The following is a 21486-nucleotide window of genomic DNA, read 5'->3' as shown; positions in this document are numbered from 1 at the left end:
AGTTAGGAATGAAATTTCAAAAATAGTCATTCAAAATAAAACAGACAGATACTGAATTAAATAGACTGAGTGTTTCAAAATTATGTGTGAAAATTATGACTTCAAGCAAGAATGTGTTCTTATCTTTTGAAAGATAACACATTCTTCCTCTTACAAAAGCTTTACTTGGTATGGTAGGACCAAGGGTCTTTTGTTGCTAATCTTAGCCAACTTTATCGTCAACATGTTCCTCTGTAACTGACAATACTGAGTCAGTTTGTTGACTTTATGACTCTTTCTTCTACCGTTACATTTTCCCCTTTACATTGCTATCTATGGACCAAATGTATCAGTACTTTAGCTTGCAATGCAAATAATAGAGAGAGGGTTCTTCTAACAGCCATGACTGTAAATAACCAACAATCCCCAAACACTGGATTAGCAACATGACAGCCTAATTTGATTGATTGCATATTTGTTTGGGAATTTCCATCACTAAAGTGCAAAATTCAACTAATGTGGGAGCTGCAATGCTATTAGCAAATGTTGTGGCTCTGTGTCAAAACGAAGTGTTAAGATCTTCACATTGTATCTTCACTATGAGCTCACATGGCGCATATTTCCAATACAATTGTGTTTAATCAAAGTACCACAAACCACAACATTATTTTCATACCCAAGAGTATTCTGGTTGCACCTTCACAGGCTGCTTTGGAAGGAGGGTCAGTAAGCTCCCAACAGTATTTATTTTGCCCTGGGCCCCTTGACATGTAAATCTGCACATGGCAATCCCTGTACTCCTTTTTAGAAAGTGAATGCCTCAGGTATTAGCTGTGCTTGCTTTACATTTGATAATGTATTCATCAAAAGATACGGCAAACATCACAAATACCAAATGCATGTGGATCTCAGACAGACAAACTTAGTATCTTCCTCTAAATCTCTTCTTAATACTCGCTTTTATCGAATGTCTTTTTTTTCAGGTGGTAAATAGTTGTATCTATTTAAATTATTTTATCTAGCTCTTTATTTTATTTTTATCATGTTTTTATTGTAAAGTCCAATTTGTTATTATAATTATTAGCTGTTGACAGTTTCTTCACACTCCGCCCCCTACAGCTCAACTCTGTTGGATCGTTCCCTTTCGCGCACTTTAGAGTTCCGACATTTCCAACGGTCCTTGAACGCAGCTTATCTCCTGCCTGCTTAGCACCATGGAAAGAAAAGGTAACGTTTTTGTAACTTACTCCTAAATGCGTTTCACACATAGTACTTGAAACACACACACGCGCGCTTCTTCAAGACAATTCTCTGGCAATTTATTCTCATAACTGTTTCAACCGCTGTAACAAACAGCGTAACGGCTCGATGGAAAGTAAAAGTGGACCATGCGCTCTGCTGTGTGTGTATGTGTGTTAACAGCATGCTAGCTGTAGCTACCAGACCAACGTTAGCATCTGGTCGTGGACAAGTATGCGCCAAAACTTTCACCCGGGTTAGACTAAAAGAGTAAGCCACAGTGTCCCCATGAACGTATACCAGGACCCGGCATGTTAATGGACAAAACCACGTTCGACATACACGCTGAAACGCACCACGTTACGGTTAGCAGCTAACTTAAATCACCTCTTCCACGGGGAAACACACCGCCAAGGCCGGTTCACTCCACGTTAGCTTCTGGAGAGGCGTTGACTCAAAGCTAAGTAACCTGCTAGCTCTACGCAGAGTTAATAACGTAACCGATAACTACGAGTATCATACACCTGCAGCTAGGAACACACCGGGTACTCTTTCTCTCTAAAATCACGAAATACCCCGTTACCTAGCTAATAGCTTTGAGAAACAAAGAGTGTCGTGTTTAGAGGAAAAAACAGTGAGTTGTAGATATGGGTATTTGCGTTATAACAGTTTTTCCCCCCTATTGTTTTAGTACTCGCAATGCAAGCAAGGAAGAAGAGGACAAGGCCAAGGAAACCTGGAAAGAAGTAAGTTGGAAAAACATCCGTGTTGTCATTTCACAGGTGACACTCAAAGTAGGAGGTTCACTCATGAGCTGCTCAGCTGCATTTTCTCTCATGACTCACTAAATAACTCCTCTAAGGAGACTACACCTTCACCTGTCTGTGCTGCAGGAGCAAGTCACACACACACACACACATATATATATATATACCCCCCCATGCTTTGATCCCTCTCATCAGTCTCAACCATCTCACTGTCTTCATGCCAGCCCTACTACCTCTTTTTTTCTTAAATCTTAAATCTCAGCTTAGTTCACTCTTTAATTGTAGGGACCACATCATTTATCTTTCAGCCAAATATTGTCGTCCTTTTCTTTCTTTCTTTTGTTTTTAAATAACTGCGTGTCTTGATGCCGCAGTCTCATCGTCTCCTAAATGTATAGTCAAAGCTGGAGGACTAATCTTTCCAGCTGTTGGTAAGCTACAGTTTCTCGTACTTGTTGTGATAAAAGTCATTTAAAGTTAATTCCAGGGTTGACTTAGAGCCGAGGTTTCAAAGTCTGTCATCAACCCGCTAACCCTGATACTTAAAAAACATAAATATGTGATGTTTGACAGGCAAGTTCTGGAGTTTCAAGGAGCATCTGTTTTCTAAAACTTCTACGTTTATTCATGAACATTTAGCTGGGGGTTTTAAAGTGCCTTAATTGCCTCCATGAGCGGTTGGACTTATAATCGGGCCAAACTACCATAACTGACTTCCTGTTGTTTTTAGGACGCCAGCATGCACCTGTATCTTTGTCGCCGCCCCCTCTTGTCAGTGATGCTGTGCAAGAGTTTCTAGCTGAAATGCATCATTTCTGTCAATAACCATCAAGCAAGTGGCGAGCATCCAAGCCTAAATCAACCCCCCCCTCCCTCCCTCCCTCTCTCTCTCTCTCTCTCTCTCTCTCTCTCTCTCTCTTTCGCTTGCACCGATTACGCTCCTTCCCTCCCTCGCTCTGGTGTTGGTCGCTTTGTTGTGGCTGCTTTGCTGAGAGGACGCAGCAGCAGCCACCGCTCAGTCGAATAGAGCCAGAGGAGAGGAGAGGAGAGCAGACCCGGTCCCGCAACCACACCGAGCTTTAACGCGCCAACTCGCTTTTGCAAAGTTTCGTTTAGTGCAGACTCGTGTAAGAATAGCTTCAGCTCAGTGTCCTCCGTGTCATGTGGCTCCTGGACTGGATCTTCTCCATCAATACAGCTGTGGTGAAGTTAGCCAGCGGTCTCACGTGCAAGTAAGTCGTGTAATAATGCGTCTCATGTTTAGTGTATGAGAGAGTGGAAGCAAGATTGAAGGAAGACGAAGTGTCCCATGCGGATCGTCAGATTAAACAGAGTTTGGCTGAGTTATTGATTGGCCGATCCATTTTTCATTAAGGAGCGGATGCTGACTGTTGCTGCTCTATTAGGTACCTGACTACCCGCTCATTTGAGTGAGAAGAGGACTGACTCCCTGGTGGAATTGTGCTGCCAGCTTTTGAAAGAGCTTAACTATTTCTTTCACTTTTATTCCTGCATTACAATATATTTGTATGCGTCACTTCAGACATGAAACCACTTGTTTGTTTTCCCTCTAACTTTCTGTGCCTCAGATGTAGTTTTTGGATCACATGTGCACTCAGGAGACAGACCAGGAATAGCCAGCGCTGCAGAGTATTCACCAGCACAGTTGCACTCGATTGTTTTGTGCTTTTATCTCTCCCTCCATAGCCGCAGTTCATTACATAACCCATCAAATCTTTCATCATCTGCGGCCCACTAAAGCTCCGTGTCCCTCCATTTCTCTCTCTTGCCGTCGTCCTCACCGTGCAGGTGCTGAAGCGAAGGTGCTGCAGCACACTCGCTTCCACTTTGTGTGCATTGCACCCTCAGTACAGTTACCTCGTGCTGCCGTTTCATTCTGCTGCTCGGGCACTTGTCATTGATTTTATCTGGAGGGAGGAGGAGGAGGACGACGTTCACTTTTTGGCCACATTCCATCCCCCAAGAGCTCTTTCCTCCTCTGTGTCCTTGTTTGTTTTGCTCCAGAGATCTGATGGGGCTGGATGGGTGGAGACAATACAGCCAGGAGACACTGACACACACTGTCATGTCAGATGTGTGCACTGCAGTGATGGAGACGTCAAGTGTTTGTGGCTCTGTATTACCTTTCAGCCTTCATTGGCCCGGGCTGCAGTTAAACGGACCATTTAAAAGGCCCTTTGTGTGCAAGACGGTGTCAGCTTCAGCTTCTGATGAGTGGTTTAAAGAGATGTAAAAGTTCGACAAGATATGCAGTGGGATGGTTGTTGTTGGATTAAGTGAGGCTGTAGTTAATATTTTTGAGATGGGTCTCTCCTTTTCGTTAGTGTCATTGCACATTGTGTTACGATACAAATGACTTGAGGTATGTTATATATTGAGTTGTGTTCTTACAGTATCCCTTATGCTTTCAAACGTGAAGACATCTGTGATTTTAACTCAGGAAACAGTCCGTTTTGTCATAAATTAGCTTTTTATTCTGTTTATTCTGTAAGCCACATTTTTGGCAAACCCTTTTTAGATGTTGGTGATTATTCGTTATGTATTTCAAGCGAATGAAGGATTTTAATCACTGGACGTCTGGATTGTGAGTTATCAGAGAAACAAACGGAGCACAAGCGGCAGCTCAGCTTGCAGCCTCTCCAGAATGTCCAGCGAACCGCTTCGATTAAGTTTTAACGTGAAACTGCTTTTTACCGGTTTTATTCACCTGGTCCGTTTGTTTTGGAGAGGAGACGACATTGGCAGATAATTCGGTTCCCGGTAAAAAAACAAATCTGAACACTGAAGGAACCGGGAGAAGCTGAATGGTGGTGAACTCCCATGATCCCACTACAGTGCACCAGAGCCATTAGGTTCACATGGTGCTTATCCAAGGATGTCCCTCCATCTTGGGTGTCTTCGGGTGTTTTTGCAGGAAGAGCAAATGAAGTAACTCTCCATCAAAAATGACATCACAAAGATTGAATCCGAGGAAGAATGGCTGCACTATATTGGCACCACTGCTCTCATGGCAAAACCCCGCAGACATGCTAATGATATTAATGTAATGACATATTACTGACTAGAGGTGCAGCGGATCATAAAACTGACGGTTCGGATCGTATCGCAGTCACAGATCGTATCGGCACAAAAGGGGGAAAAAAAGGGAGCAAATATATCTACATATACTGTATATATGTTTTTTTGCTGCCGGTCACTGGTGATCCATGTTGTTTGATTATAGCAGCCGGTCTACATGTGCTTTAGACTATTATTATTTTTGCCATCGTCCCAAAAATGATTTCAACCGCTCTGAAGTCTGTAAACCATCAGACAACCTAAATGTTTTACTTTGTTATAGTCACCTGTTTGTTTGTTTTCCTCGTAAAAACACACCATTCAAATGATAAGGAAATAAAAGATTGTGTTTTTTATGGATTAAAACACATCTGGTCATTAGTAGTTTTAATGACGTATTAAAAGCTGCTAGAGGTGTTGTAATCTGGTCATAATTCATCTCTAATATGTTCTCACCAACACTACATATTATGAGATTACACATGTGATCACATCATGATAACGTTATAATAATACTCGTAGCTTCTCTCTCCTGCTGATTTAAACACAGACTGGTTGTTTTTAATGTAACATTATCAGAGATCGGAGACTAGAAAAGCATAAATGTCGATGTCCTGATCGCATATTTTGCATAATATAACGTCAGTAAAACTTAATTTCACACTGTGATTAACGTTACACTGTGTAATTAATCTGCGAGGGGGGATCCGTACCGATGACCAACAGTGGTCCATTACACTACTATTACTGACAAAAGCATGAATGACTAACCTCAACAGATTGGTACTTGATCCACATAATGAAGCACTTGCTGGGCCTAAACATTGACTCTGAAAGAAGCGTTTATTCAAATCTGCAGCTCTTCACCAACCTTTTTAAAGCCCGAACATAAGTATGAATGTAATATTCACTATTGAAAATTGAAATGGAGCCATGACCGCGATTCCTTTTGAGGGTGCTCATACATTTGGGACATGCCTCTGGTGGTAGGGGGGTTGTCCTCTGTGCAGCGTGGGCTTGTGTACAGATTGAAAAACAAACCGTATGTTTTATTGCCTCAAGCATGGGATTATATTACGGATTCCCTTCTGAGTCCTCTCCTACAGCTAGTGGTTCACATCGTCTTGGTTGTGGTAGCATGAGGATTAACGTACCGCGTGTACAACAAGCAGGAATGGTGTTGTTTTGGTCAGACGAGGAGGAAGGGAGGGGGCTGATGTCCTCCCTCACCTGCAATGCAGTGCTGGGCTGCATCAGCCAATCATGTCCCAGCTGTCAGTGAAGGGGGCCGGCCCAACGGCTGACAACAGCCAAGGAGAGTTCTCGGTCAGAGAGAGAGAGGGGGAGAGAGAGGGAGGGGGAGAGAGAGTCAGCGAGCGTGCTCCAGGACTCAGTCTCAGTGTTCAGCCTGCAGCAGAGCCCCCACATTCCTCCTCTTCTCTCTCTTCTTCCTCTCCTCTCTGCACCAGTCTTCCCACCACTCTTTTCCACCCTCTTTCTCCTCTTCTCATTCTGTTTGCTTCTCCCCCCCCCCTCCTCCTGTAAATCTCTGCTTTTCAGTTGTCAGCACTGCTTGCGCTCTCCTCCTCCCACTCTACTTTTCACCTCCCATCCTCTCCTTTACCTTCTTTTGGTCCTCTCTATTTCTCTCTCTCTCTCCCGGCGGATGGAGTGAGAAGGTTTTTTGACATCTCCACTCTCTCCTGCCCTGCTCCCTCCATCACGTCCCATGGGCATCCGTGCATCTTCCAGGTAAGAGCAGGGTGTGTGTGTGAGTGTGAGTGTGAGTGTGAGTTTAGGCATTCGTCACAGTCAGTCAGAGGGTTGTCTCAAGGCGCCGCGTGTTCAGAGTGTTGACGAAGTCCTTGAATTGTCCGGCTTTTAGTTCAAGTTCACGTTGTCTGGCCATCAGAGGGCATTGAAGTGTCCGACTGGCGATGTACCGCAGTGAGAAAAGAAACTGAATGCACAGTCTTGAAGGGCCCTGCTGTCTTTTGGCAATAAATGTGAGAATGCTCATATTTGTTTCAATTTGCAATTTTTATGTCGTACATATTTGGTGAATATTTAACCTCCACCATTCTGTCCCTCCATCTTTTTTGCTCTAATTCTTAAAACTAGTATTCACTCTGGCAGCTATATTTAGTTCTAGTCGTTGTCCTGGGATCAACTTTTTAAGCTTCGTCCTTTATATTTTTAAGAGCTTTTAGCCAGCAGTAATGTAAGATGTTGGTGCATAGTTATCAACAACCAGGAGCAAAAGTTTAGGAAAACACTTTAGATTTGAGTCTTTTGTTCCTCAATATATCAGTCAAATGTAAACAATGTGAACTCGTTTTATTCAAGACAAAGTATTTGAACGTCTTCATATCATCATCATCATCATCTGACATTATCCGGACCACAAACATCTACAGTAAATACCTTCAGTATCTAGTCTGTTCCTTCAATGCAGCAGGTGCTGCAGAGAGGTTTTCAATGACCTAAATCCACCTGATTCTTTGTAAAAATGCCTTTTCAATACCTGTCAATGGTTTATCTAATCAATTTTGTTTCATACGTTTTGTATCAATAATATAAATAGATTCAGTCAGTCAGGAGACTGACCTCACAGTGTTCTGATAGGTTTGCACACGGTGTGCATGCGAGTAAATTAATAAATGTAGTGTTTCACTGTTTCCACAGCCTGAGTGGGCTGATAAAGTTCTTGTTATTAACTGCTGAAATTGCTTCACAATGAGGCCCAGAGAGAGACTGGAGGCCTCACGCGCGTGTCTTTGAGTAATATGAGTTAATGAGAACACAAAACCCAAAATCACTGAAGCAGTTTTTGTGTCTCGTCTCTACAATGGTGCTGTCGAAACACACGGAGCCCCGAACATTATTTTTGGTTGAAAACATTCTGTGTGCCCACTCCAGTGACACCTCTTCTTTTGAGAGCAACATCTCACAGCAGATGGGTGAATATGTAGAAGCATAATCACAGAATGAATAATGATCGTCTTTCTTGTCTCAGCTTTCTCTCCGAGGAGGCTTCCTCCTACACAGTCAGATATATCAGCAGGGAGGTATGATTGGTTGACATCTGGATTATTGCCGACATACCAGATGCAGCTTATAAATTCATGTTGGCAGGTATCCAAACAGAGGTTGCAGTACATGTTGTGTTTGCTGCATTTTTATACATATTGACTCTGTAATGTTGATATTGGTGTCTGCATTAACAACTCTACATCCTCACTTGAACTCTGAGCCCTTTCTTGTCAAATCTGTACGAGACTAACCCTGTTCCCGAGGAACGGTATTAAACCGTTGAGTTGAACATGACGCAGCATTGTAAGCAGGCAAAGATTCACCCAAAATGTTCCCTCGTGTTCTGTTGCTTAAGACGTAAGCCGATGAACTGATTAACTAGGCATGCTAATCCTAATGACATTTAACTCTGTTTGCAAGCACATCCCAACAAAGAACCGTTAGTCAAAGCAATCAAACTGATCTATTTTGTTTTTCCAGCATCACATTTTAGAAGAAATGGCAACAAACCCAGTTCTGAATGAACTGTTTTCTTCTGAGGGTATGTGATGTGGCAAAGTCAGCTGCTCAGACCCACTCGTAGCTTAAGAGATAATGTGACTTGCTTTAATTAGCTCCAGCTAACGCAGTGTTTACTGTTTGACTCGGTATCTGAAACCCAAACACCAAGTCCAAATGTAGCACACAGGCCTGATGTGCTCTGTAAAAGAATCCCATTCGGAAAACAAGAGACTCTGCATCCAAGACTGCAGTATAGTGAAGAACACCAATGTTGTTTGTTAGGTATATATTGATTGGCTTACAGGGGACGCTGTTACTGATTGGTTGAAGGGTGTCGTAAAGTTTATTCATTGGTGATATACGATGATTGTTACTCTGTGGTTTGGATTCAGTGGGAGAGACGGCGACGTCTTTCAGCACCACGGACAGCACCAAGAAGATAGTTGGTACAACAAACCTAAAGCTATTCAGTTTGTCCAGAAACAAGTCATTTACTCATTAAATGACCAAACGAGGACGAGATGATGGTGTATGATAAATGATTAGACTTATGAAGTGACTCGGGGAGCTTATGTAGGGATCCTAGTTCATAGAACACTTATTGTAAGTCGCTTTGGATAAAAGCGTCTGCTAAATGACTGTAATGTAGTATCTGCTGGCTGGATTCTCTCCTCAGGAGAATCTGGTTGTCGTTACATGCTGCACCATCTGCAGGAGCCTCTTGTTTCACTTGTTTGATTTGTAGCTAGATCTCCAATGAGCTGTCCTGTAACTAAATAATTAATTCCACTTTGTTCAGATTCACACAACGCGACATGCTCGCTTAAACACCGCGCAATCACCATCAGTTATTCAACAATACGGTTAATGTTTGATGGTATTGGGTCTCGGTTGAAGGAGGCTTATTGTTTATTTTGATTATTGTGATGATGCTGCAGCTTTCGTAGTTGGGTTTGAAAAACAAAACATCTGATTCCTTCCTGTACTTCCTACCCATCCATTGGTCTTCATTGTGTAGCCGACTGACACTGATTCATGAGCTTTAAACCGGATTTCTTTTTCTCATCCGTTCTGTTTTTCAGTGAGTTAAAGGTCCATGTTTCAGTGAGCTTTCACAGGAGACCAGTGTTTTTGTACCAGGCTTCAAAGAGAAAATATAGGGACTGACATTTGGTATTTTAAATTGTTTAAAGGTTTTTCTGCAGTTATGTTCTTGAAGTGGCTTCAAATATCTAAACATGATGACACAACAATGAACAAAGTGTGTTATTACGTAGTCCTTATCAGTGAAAGACACTTAATGATCTTTAGTTTTAATAGCGTGGTGCCCTGATCTCCGGTGTCACACCCCGCAGCATTAAAAGCATCTTTTTTGTCTTTCACTGCTTTCTCCTGTCTCTTCGTGCTTACGTGGCTGTTATTACAGAAATAGGCTCCTGACATTCGCTTACAATTTATTCATTCATCCACTATATATCGCTACTGTTCTGTACATTTTGTTTCATTTGGAAACATTTCCTCAGTGTCGTATGATTCCTGTTATTCTCTGAGGCAATCGGTCGTCTTTCACCCCTCTCCCCCGCTGTCACCCTCCCTCCCTTTTGCACTTCCATCCCTCCTCGCTGTCATTTATGTTCCTCTCTTGTCTTTTTGATTTCTTCTCTCCATTACCGCCCGTCTCCCTGTCTTCCCCCCTCAGACCAGAGCCTCATGGTCGTGGGGAGCGCTCTCAGCCGGGCCAAGCAGACTCTCCGCTCCCAGAGCAGGACGAGGAGATCCTGGGCTCTGATGACGACGAGCAGGAGGACCCCAACGACTACTGCAGGGGTAGGACTTGTGTATATATCCAAGCCAATAAAACATAGCATCAACACAGTGACATAAATGGTTACTTTTGTATAGTATTGTCATATATTTTACACATTACTGAGGATAAAGTATGACTATACATCTCATTTGAAGTAGAGCTAAATGTGTTTTTGTTTTGTGTTCATGTTGATATGTGTAATAAAAATGTAATCTCAAATCCACTTTGATTGATGTTCATACACACACTGTCATATGCAAACATACAATAATGAAACAGTGTTGTTTGAATGTATCTGCATCTTTCATGGGTCAGGTGGATATCACCATGTGAAGATTGGAGATTTGTTCCACGGGAGGTACCATGTGATCCGGAAGCTGGGCTGGGGGCACTTCTCCACCGTGTGGCTGGCCTGGGACATCCAGTAAGTTTAGCTCCTAAACTTCACACAGTGAAATTTAGACGGTGATGTAAACAAAAGGGCCACAAATTTTAGCCATGCTGCCTATAAATAAGATATCTATAGATTATACACTGAAGAATGATCCAACCCTGAATAATACGTATTGAGTATCATGTTACAATTACAACAACACGTCCATGTGGTTGAGTTGAGTCCTTGATTTTGTGTTTTTTTTTTTTTTTTAGGGAGAAGCGCTTTGTGGCCATGAAGGTTGTGAAAAGTGCTGAACATTACACAGAGACGGCTCTGGATGAGATCAAGCTGCTCAAATCTGTAAGCCACACAATCACCACAACGTCAATATTTTCACACTGTCCACTACTTTCACAACCCTCTGCGTGTGTTCCAGGTGAGAAACACAGATCCCAGTGACCCCAGCAGAGAGAAAGTGGTGCAGCTTCTAGACGACTTCAAAATCTCTGGAATGAACGGCACTCGTATCCTTTCGTTGTTTAGAAGTTTGTGTGTTCCTAAAATACAGAAATCCACTTGGCGCATACTGATCAATTTTCTGGCTTTGTCAACCCATAGTTAACACTGTAGAGGGTTTACCGGTGCAACAACAGGAACTTAAATGCTTGCCGTCCCTCCATTTCCTCTTCTGTTGCTGTCTCAATGTGATGGTTTGGACATGTTGATTACACTCATTCCAGGACAAATAGCCAGTTCCGTGTTGAACAATCAAAGGGTAGGACTGCATGGTATTGTGCTCGAAAGGCCACATTTGTCTGCATTACTTTTAAAAGATATCTGAGCGAGAGTTCTGCCAGAATTACAATTTGAGTGCCAGTCATTTGGCAGCAGTCTATATTCTCCTGTATTTTTATGACAGATTCACGCTCCGCCCGGCTGTTAGTGGCTCACAGATGTTCATCTGACGTTCGGCTAGCTGTGTGCTTTGGCACGTCTTTAAGTGTCACAGTCCTCGATGTATCAACACTCGCTCCATCCCCGTCTCTCCCACACCGCGCAGTCCACCAGACATGACTCAAGTTAACTTTTGTGGTGTAGAACCCTTGAAAAGTTATAGAAGTCTGAGTATGTCCCTGGGAAAGGTATTTTTTAATCGGCTGTCTTTTGATAATGAGAAATGTGTAATCATGAGTATGTTTATATGTGTGTTGTTATAAACGTTATTGGCTTCAGTCCACTGACGATTGAGAAAGCTGTGAGGAGTGGCATTGTTTTAGTCCTTGACCGTGCATTTCTTCAGATGTGTGCATGGTATTTGAGGTGCTGGGCTACCACCTACTGAAGTGGATCATCAAGTCAAATTATCAGGGCCTGCCCCTCCCCTGTGTTAAAAGCATCATACAACAGGTACTGTACAGCTGCATCCAAACGTTGTCTATAAAATATCACTTAAGAAAAATTGGCGTTTCTTTTTTTGGACTCTTGTGAGCTTTTTCATAAAGCAGTAGACGCATCAGAAACATTTGGGTCATTCCGGTGTAAGATCACAGAAATCTTGATGGCTCGAAAATGTATGTATTGAACTCCGAAACATCCGTCATTTTGACACTCCTGACTTTTCTGCACTGCAGGTCCTGCAGGGTTTAGACTACCTCCACACCAAGTGTAAGATCATCCACACAGACATCAAGCCGGAGAACATTCTGCTGACCGTCAACGAGCCCTACATCAAGAAAATGGCCGCTGAAGCTACTCAGTGGCAGAAGACTGGCGCTGCGCCTCCCTCGGGTTCTGCAGGTTACAACCTTTCTCTTCCTCAGTGCCTCACCAAGCAGCTTTTGTGCTTTGATCGGCATGTTGCTGACAGCGAAGACGTTTTCTGTTTAGATTTAGCAGCAGGTCCAATGCTTTTCACTGGTTGACTTGACATTTTACTTACAATAATTATTAGCAATTATCCTCAAGTATTGCCATTAATACGACTATAATCATATAGTGTCTGTGTGTGAGATGTAAGCTTTGAGAAACCTTTAACGCCTGTGGAAGATTCTAATGAAAGTGATGCTGAGCTGTCTATCAGTATGAGTCACCACTGGAGTGTGAGTCTATTACTACAGCTCAGTGTGAATCAACCCCGCCACCCGAACAGAATACTAATTATAGAGAGGTGACGGACATGCCGCGTATGTCGCTCCCAAATGTAATCCCTTTTGATTTGTTTCTGTCTCCTACAGTGAGTACAGCCCCAGCACCCAAACCAGTAAGTTATGTTCGTTTATTTGACTTAATCGAGTGACTTGAATACAAGTTAAGTCAGAATACATGCTTACACGTTTTTCCTCTCCACTTGATTCTCTTTTCCAAGATGGCCAAAATGTCAAAGAACAAAAAGAAGAAGATGAAGAAGAAGCAGAAGAAGCAGGCAGAGATGCTGGAGAAGAGGATCCAGGAGATGGAGGGAGGAGCTATTGAAGGAGAAGAGGAAGAGGACGACGAGGAGACGACAACAGAGGCCACCGAAGATGCGACTTCGTCAGCCACCCTCTCCATGTCTGCCACGCTGCAGGACATCGCTAACCATACTGTCACAGGTGAATGAGATGGAGGACAGCGGATAACTGTTTTAGTTCAAAGGTTTGTGTTGATTTATCGTTCTAAAAGCTCCGTATTTGACCACAGACCCGACTCCCGACGAGCAGCCCCAGCAGACACCAGAGGTCAATGAGCGGAGAGAGAGTGAGAACGGGTCGGAGGTGAAATGCAACGGTCACGCTGCCACACCGGAGGACGACACCAGTCCAGAGGTACAAGGGACCAAGCAGACGACAGAGGAGCAGGAGGACCAACAGAACGCAAACCAGCCAGACAGCAACGCAGAGACCCAGGACACGTTAAGTAACAAAGAAGAGCATCAGATCTGTAACGGTACACCCGGAGACGCCGACCTGCTACAGCTCCCGGCCTCGCTCGGCCCAGACTCTGTCACAGTGGAGCTGAAGGAGGGAGACGAGGAGGACAAGAAGGGGGAGGAGATGGACACTCAAGGGGAGACCAAACGAGGGGAGGAAGAAGAAGACGGCAGCCAAGACGGTTAGTTAAACCAAATGTAGGATGATACGGTATATACTCTATGATGTAAGAGTGGCCCGGACAGCTTTTAGTAAGAGCTGGATGAGAACACACTGCATCAGAATAGAGGTTGGCGTCCACAAAATGCCATCCTGGACATTTGCTTGTAAAAAGTTAAATATAATTTTTGGATTTTTACTCCCAATTGTTGTAATGACCCAGTGTACTTATGAGCATTCTGCCATCTTGGACTTTCTTGGTCGTCTCCCATGTTTCTATATTTGTCGGCCATTCTTTGCCTGCTCCTCCACCTCACCCTCCTCTGTCCCTGTCTCCCTCTACTCTCTTTAACAGGAGCATCAGGCAATATGTTAGTGAACCCCCTGGAGCCTCTTAACGCTGACAAGCTGCAGGTTAAGATCGCTGACCTTGGCAACGCCTGCTGGGTGGTGAGTGCAAATTTACACTAGCACTTTTAATTTTTCTTTGAAGCACTCTTGTTGCGCCCTTGAAAGATTTATCGACGGTGAAGATTACCTGAGCTTTTAATCTTTCGGAAAGACCTGCTCAGTTATTTCTTTGAGCCTCAGCATTCAGGATTTCTCTTCTTCTTCCCGCAGAACAAACATTTCACAGATGACATCCAGACGCGGCAGTATCGTTCTCTTGAGGTGCTGACAGGAACCGGCTACAGCACACCGGCAGACATCTGGAGCACAGCCTGCATGGTAACACAGTCACAAACACCCAGCGCACCTGCACAACTACGAAGGAATTAACACTAGATTAAATCTTTAACGCTGACCGGAAAGATCGACTGTAAAGTTATTTAAAAGCTTCAAGCCTGTGGAGTTTTTATCGCTACCAAACGCGCTTTTATTAAGTTCATTTGTCATCAAAACACATTGCGTGTAATCTCGGCTGAAATGTGTATCGCGTGCATATGCATGAGCCCGTAGGACTTTAGGATATAAGATACAGTCTGGGAGCCGGATCATCACAATATTAGTCCAAAACTCCTGTAAACCTTTTCTTAATAGGACAGCCTACACTGATGCACCCACACACATGGTGTGACCGCATTTACACAAACTAGCTTGCTTTAAGATATGCAAAAGTCAGGGAATCCAGATCTTGAGCTCATTGACTACACTAGTGGACTTTTATTTGATTAAACCTATACATCTGCCGGTTATTAAGTTCATGCGTGTATGTTTTTTTTTTTTATCCTCAGGCCTTCGAGCTCGCCACAGGAGATTATCTGTTTGAACCCCACTCTGGAGAAGACTACTCCAGAGATGAAGGTCAGTGTCTGCTTCCCCTGAAACATCGTTTTTTAACTTGAGTTACTCCAGTAACCAAGACACGCTGACATGAGTGTGAATGCCCGGTTAACATGGGGAGTTGTAGACGTTGTGATGTAAATTCTACAGACTCCAGTTCTCCAGAACTTCTTTGAAAGCGTTATTTCCCTCTTGTGCTTCATCAGCTGCGTTTGCTCGTCTCTCCGCCTCCCTGTAGATCACATCGCGCTAATCATCGAGCTGCTCGGTAAAGTTCCCCGGAAGCTCATCCTGGCAGGCAAATACTCCAAGGAGTTTTTCACCAAGAAAGGTAAACACGCCGGCCCTGCCACCAGCTGTCTGCTGTAGCTAAGTCCAGTTTAAAATATGCTCAGGTAGTCGGTGCTAAAGTTACTCTTTCAGGCAGAGCACCTGAGGGTTCAAGGGAACGGCCCTCTGCTCAGTTATGAAGGCAGGGCTTCCAAATGAAATATAGTGCAGCTATTTCCAGTTCATAGAGGTGGTGCAGTGGGTTTATGCCAACCAAAAAACACTCTTTATTGATACATCACCATCATTTTGCATCCTAAATATGTAATACGCTAACATTCAGCATTGTAATCATTGGAATGTAACGTTTCCTCTCAGGCGATCTGCGTCACATCACCAAGCTGAAACCGTGGGGTCTATTCGACGTGCTGGTAGAAAAGTACGAGTGGTCCAAAGACGAGGCGCACACCTTCAGCACCTTCCTGCTGCCCATGCTGGACTTGGTGCCCGAAAGGAGGGCCACCGCGGCCCAGTGCCTCTCCCACCCGTGGCTCACCTCCACCCTCGTCTTGTGAAGGGATAAATTAGGTTTGAAGATCCTGGGCTTGAAAACATCCAAGTAAACAAACACGTTCATGTCTGCAAGACCCTGTGACTGCATCGTGCCTGCATCCTCCCGTCGTGGCTCTCGGAGGCTTCCCACACACACTTTCACAGTAAAGAGAGAGACTGCTGCCGAGTCTTGGCCCTGTTTTGGATTACACTGGTGACTTCCTATATTTATGGCTCTTTTCTCTGGCTGTATAGGACTTATTGACCTTGCCCTCTTTTTTTTTTTTTCCTGACTCCAGCTCTTTCTGTGCAGCACATTTCTTTCTGTATTTTTAGCTATAAATAATGGACTGACGGTCAGATTTAAACGGTTGCACTTGTCTACAAATGCAGAAAAGGGCAGGATTATAACAAACATCCAACCTACATACTGTTATCATTTAGGTCATTAATAAGCCAAATCTGTCTTTGTTTGCCAGTCGTCTTGTTAGCCGTGCCAGCTTTTTATGCCTTTGACTGTCACATGTGTGCAAAGTGCTCAATAGTAAGTGTGTAATGCTAACAGCCCTGATGAGAGACTAGTAACATTCTTAGCTCTCTTAAGTTAGCTTTTGTACATTTGTATACTGGCAGAACTACATGATTGGAAAGCATAACAGAAAGGGACTCATCACAAATCGCACACTATTTTTCAGGAAAACCAAACTCTGTAATCTCAGATTTTTCTAGTGTTACTGCTAGTTTCAGCATCACCGTATGTGTTCTTTTTAAAAAAAGCACTTAAATACACATTATGTGAAAAAGATTCCGATGTTTCATACCTGGATTACTTTTTCATTTTTGCTCCATATAAGGTATCTCACATTAACAGTCAAATATCAAACTTCATGTGGATCCATGCCCGGTGTGCACCAAAGAGTTGGCCTGTTTCGTCTCCCTCTCTGCTCTATATGTTGAAGGCACAAGGTTTGAGCTTTTTTTTTTTTAACACTTTTTGGCAATGCCTCGAGGAATGTTCAGGTGATATCCAGTGAAACTAAAGCTGTGTCGAGTGTTTCCCCTGCACACGGAGGTGTTGGATTTGGGAATAGATTGTACTAAAAACAAATGCTGTAATCATTCTGACTCTTCTTAAAACCATTTTGCTTGTTTTGTTTTCTTTTCTACAAAGTCTCTTCTCCTTCTGTCCATGTCTCCGCTCTTAATCTGATAGTTTTTTTTCTGTAGGTAATAAAAAATAAACATTTTTCAAAATTTAACTAGATCATATTTGCCATTGCAGTGTTTCCATCCTCTGACACACATACATATGCAGGATATAAATCCCCAAAGTTTCTGTCATTAACATAATGCATCATCGGGACACCCAGAGGGCAGACAGTCAGATTTTATTTTCACTGAGTACTAACCCATCCATGATCCACGTTTATTTTGAGAATTGTTTGGAGCATATTTTATTAGATTGTCGAACCAAAATCACTACAAAATGCTCCTTGAACACATCACGATTATTAGTTCCTGTCAACTGATGAACGTACATTTTAACGTTGCCATGTAGAACCGCCTGCTAAGCACTTATGACAATTTTCTCCGTAGTAACGAGGATCTGCTCCGGTCAAGCAAGTTCACTTGTTTTAGTGCAAAATGCTGGAGCACTCCGCTAATCCAACGCCGTATGGTCTGAGCTGGAGGTGGACAGTGACTCTTCCCATGTTTTCAAAGTCAGGATGAACTTCGTGGAAGTTATTTTTAGGTTGTAATTAACTGTCCCGAAGCCCATGAATACATTTGAATCCCTCGAGTCGGTTGTGCTCCTCATGAAGCCTTGTCCGTCTCTTCCCTCCGTTGTCCACACAGGGCCTAGGCGTTATCTGTAATTGGGAGAAAAACATTACTGCAAAGGCAAGGAGATGTACTGTAAATATCAGTTCAAACGCAGACAGATATGTGTCAGTAGCTCATCTGAATATAAACATTAACACCTAACAAAACCAAGAGCCTACAGCCCTGCTAGTGGCTCTGTGAGGCTGTCCTCAAGCAGCTTTGAGCTGATGCTCACATCAGCATGCAAACATCCCCACCATGATACATCTAGCATGTTGATGTTTAGCAGGGATGATGTTTACCATCTTAGTTTAGCATGGTGGCATGCTAACATTTGCTTAATAGCACTAATACAAAGCACAGCTGAGGCTGACATTAGCGTTTGACAAATGCTAATTTTGAGCTGATGATGGTCCTAGATGAAAGGTCAGGGGTTCTGAAGTATCATAGTTAATCATCTGGTAAATATGGATGAGTGATCATTTATACAGAGCGCCTCTGCTTCTCCTCTTTCCATTGTCCCTGCAGGACTTGCACCAAACCCTCTGAGAGCTTTAACGTTCCTCCTGCTAACTCCCTGTCCTCCAGCCTCCTTCTTCCTCTTACATCTTCTTCTTCTCTCCAGCTAAATATCCTCATCTAGCCTTTGTCTTCCTCTATCACCCCACTGTTTTACTCGGATACCTTTCCCCTCCACCTGGAAGTCCTCTGGCAGCAGCTTGTCCTGCCGGCTGCCCAGGCTGAAGGCCAGGAAGGAGAGGATGAGCGAGTCCATGATGCTGATGATGGCCAGGATGTAGGCCCAGCGCACCGTGCAGTTGCCCAGGGTGTATTTGTCGGTCCGCTGGCCACACATGCGCTTCACCTCTTCCGAGTCCCAGCCGTCGGGGTAGATCATACAGCCAATCACCATGCAGGTGCCTGAGAAAGAGGGAGTTTTGGTTTAAAATCGGGTACTTCGACATCAGCACTCACTCTTAGCTGTTGAAAGTTTGTGCAAACGTTCAAGGATTTTGATGGAATTTACTGCTGTTCCTTTATACTGTTGGTTGGATAAGTCGAACATTGTGAAGGCGTCACTTTAGGCTCTGGGTAATTGTGATGGACTTTTGTCACTAGTTTTTTACAAACCAAACAACGGATAAAACAAACAGCAGATAAGGGAAATAGTCATTAGTTGCAGTATATCAAATAGTTAAAAGCCAGCTTCACCTCCACCAACTTACTGCTTACACATCAATGCGTAATGAATCATAATGATACGTCGTATAACTCACATGGGGCATCTTTCGCATTAAGCACTTAATATAAATTTACCAGATTATTCTTACATTTACTTCAGTAATATTTTAAATCTAGGATTTGTAATGGGGTATTTTCTCAGGATGGTATTAATAATTGTACTCGAGTAAAGGATCTCAATACTGAATGTCTTTGATTTTTAGATACTGACATGCTAACTGGTAAAAAACGCTTCTTGATGCTGTTACCACAACCACCACCTCCACCTCCAACGCTGAAACAGCAAACAAGACAGAGAAACCGCCGGAGAAATTAAATATACACTCCTCTCATTCAAGTACACACACACACACACGCTGTTGAGTTGCCTAGCAACTCCAGAGTATCTCAACTCCAGAAAGACGAACTTGTTCATCCATTATTAACTCTCGCCCTGGTGCCGTCCCACCTAAGCACGAGGAGCCACGTGAACTATCTGGTGACGAGGTGAAATGTTAGAACACACTTTCACTTGCTGAGCCTCACACACGCTTCCAACCTTCTCAAAGCTCTCGTGCTCACTTTCTCAAGTCTCTTCCCTAATTTCAATATCTATCATTAAACTGCAACTTCTCATCGGCTACTAACACATCAAGTTAAATGTTGACACCACCTGAAACAATTAGGACTCAATTATTGTATTACCCTGTGTACATACATGATCAAACCTGTTAATTAAAAAGTTGTGTTTTGAGGCCGGCACCAGGCATGGCCATCCATGAACGTTAGGGAAAGCTAATTTTGGGGAATAACATATTTTATAAAGCGCACACCTCAAGATTTACTACGCACTATGAAAGGAGATGAAGTTCCTATTATACAATTTAAAAAAAATATGGGATGTTTAGATTTTTTCTGAGCCATAGCATCTTTAAAAACAAATTAATGTACAAAAGTTCTGTGATCCAACCCCAAAGGAAACATTTCAGACCAACTTAGTAGCTAGGATGGATTCTGTGGGAAAAAAATGAATAAACATGGTTCATTAATTAAAGGCTTGAATAGATTACTACAGATATAGGCATATTATGCATGTGTGTGTAATATACAGACATAAAAAGTCTGGCATTTATTGGAGCGCACTCATTCACACTGAGCGGCATGAAGAGGAAGAGGAGAAAGTGTAACTGCACACCTCCAGGTTAATCTCATTATTAGTTTCATTACAGGCTCGTCCTTTCACTCGCAGCTACATCTGTTCACAAGCTGCTTCATGTTTCCAACACAGGATCATGTTTCCCTTCTGCGTCTGTTAAAGAGAACTACTGGAATGTAGCTGGAAATTGTCTTGCAATTTCAGTTTCTTTCAGAGTTTTCTTTCACTTCTATGCCTGAACCTACTCGTCGTTTCTTTCTGTATAACCGAAGGGCCTACGGTTAGTGGTGGCAGGTGTTCTGAGATTTCCTGTCTATTTCTTTATGTGTTGGTGAAGTAATTCAAGACTTGTTTAAATGATAAAGAGCAGAATAAATAATTTCATGTTGAATTCAGAAACTTAAATATGTTTGGGTCCGTGCTTTGGGGGTAAAATTAGGCACAATGGCAAAGGTTAATAAGTGTTCAGTAAACCAATGTGATATGAGAAGGTCCTCACTAGTGTGGTAAAAGAAGTATACTGGGTGTGCAGACATGAAAAGAAACTCAAAGTCACAGATGCAACCCATAATTTTAAAGAATACATTGAAAGAATACGAAGTTCATGTATTTTTGTATTGTTTTTGTACTGCATTTTGTTTTGTATATGAAATAGTTTCAAAATATATAGGATTAAAATGCTAATAGCCTTTTTCATAATGCAATTTAAGGGGCTATATTACAAGTTTTTATATGAATCATATAAACTGCCAGGCCCTTTTTTTTGTAAACTTCTCTATCCAGCTACAAACTTGAAAACCTCGTGCTCACTGGAGGCCAACTGCATCCACGCGCAGATCTTGTAGACGCTCCCCGCGTTGCAGAAGAAGAAGAGGCTGAAGCACACGATGCTGCCCACCACCAGCAGCATGGAGATCCCCACGAAGAACATGGCCGTCTTGAAGGCGCCGGACGGGATAGAGCCGAAGTCCAGCGCGCTCCCCTTGCAGGTGAGCTCCGAGGTGAGCGCGTTCCCGATGCAGTAGTGGAAGAGGCCGAAGTATCCGGCCTGCGGCGTGTTGACGCTGTCCCCGATCCAGTAGGGCTGGATGAACACCACCACGGTGATGATGGAGAAGGTGATGGTGAACACCGTCCACAGCACGCCCACGGCCCGGGCGTTACGCACGTAGTTGGTGTGGTAGATTTTGGCGGCCTCCTGAGCCGGGAGCATGGCGACAGGGAGCTGGCTTCTCAAATGTCTCTGAGATGGTCTGAAAAAGAGGGAAAGTCCTTTTTCTTGGGTTGTCCTTCTGCAAATGTCTTTAAAGAGTGAACAGGAAATGCCCTTT

The 21486-nt window shown here is 43.2% G+C and overlaps 2 protein-coding genes across 3 annotated transcripts; one reads left to right on the top strand and one right to left on the bottom strand.

The window, feature by feature from the left end:
• Positions 1–1174: 1174 nt before the first annotated feature.
• Positions 1175–17211, top strand: srpk1b (SRSF protein kinase 1b). 2 transcript variants are annotated; one of them, XM_079156940.1, is made up of 16 exons: positions 1175–1206; positions 1910–1964; positions 10297–10424; positions 10720–10828; positions 11053–11140; positions 11217–11304; positions 12081–12187; positions 12412–12577; positions 13015–13040; positions 13146–13371; positions 13460–13870; positions 14204–14298; positions 14470–14577; positions 15084–15153; positions 15371–15463; positions 15781–17211. In XM_079156940.1, exons 1-16 carry the CDS (start codon positions 1194–1196, stop codon positions 15975–15977), a joined length of 1980 nt encoding a protein of 659 aa, XP_079013066.1. In that variant the 5' UTR covers positions 1175–1193; the 3' UTR covers positions 15978–17211. The 2 variants fall into 2 exon arrangements, with proteins under 2 accessions (XP_079013066.1, XP_079013067.1); XM_079156941.1 differs by lacking the exons at positions 1175–1206; positions 1910–1964 and adding an exon at positions 6093–6815.
• A 1192-nt stretch (positions 17212–18403) lies between these two features.
• Positions 18404–21371, bottom strand: lhfpl5a (LHFPL tetraspan subfamily member 5a; the record flags this gene model as incomplete). The annotated part of the gene is made up of 2 exons (XM_079186343.1): positions 20966–21371; positions 18404–18699 (listed from the first exon to the last, which is right to left on the bottom strand). Exons 1-2 carry the CDS (start codon positions 21366–21368, stop codon positions 18404–18406), a joined length of 699 nt encoding a protein of 232 aa, XP_079042469.1. The 5' UTR covers positions 21369–21371.
• Between the last annotated feature and the right edge of the window lie 115 nt (positions 21372–21486).

Source organism: Pholis gunnellus, assembly GCF_910591455.1.
Source record: "Pholis gunnellus genome assembly, chromosome: 3".
Classification (NCBI taxonomy): Eukaryota; Metazoa; Chordata; class Actinopteri; order Perciformes; family Pholidae; genus Pholis; species Pholis gunnellus.
Note: the sequence above shows the minus strand (reverse complement) of the source record. Positions and strands in the feature narration are given on the sequence as shown.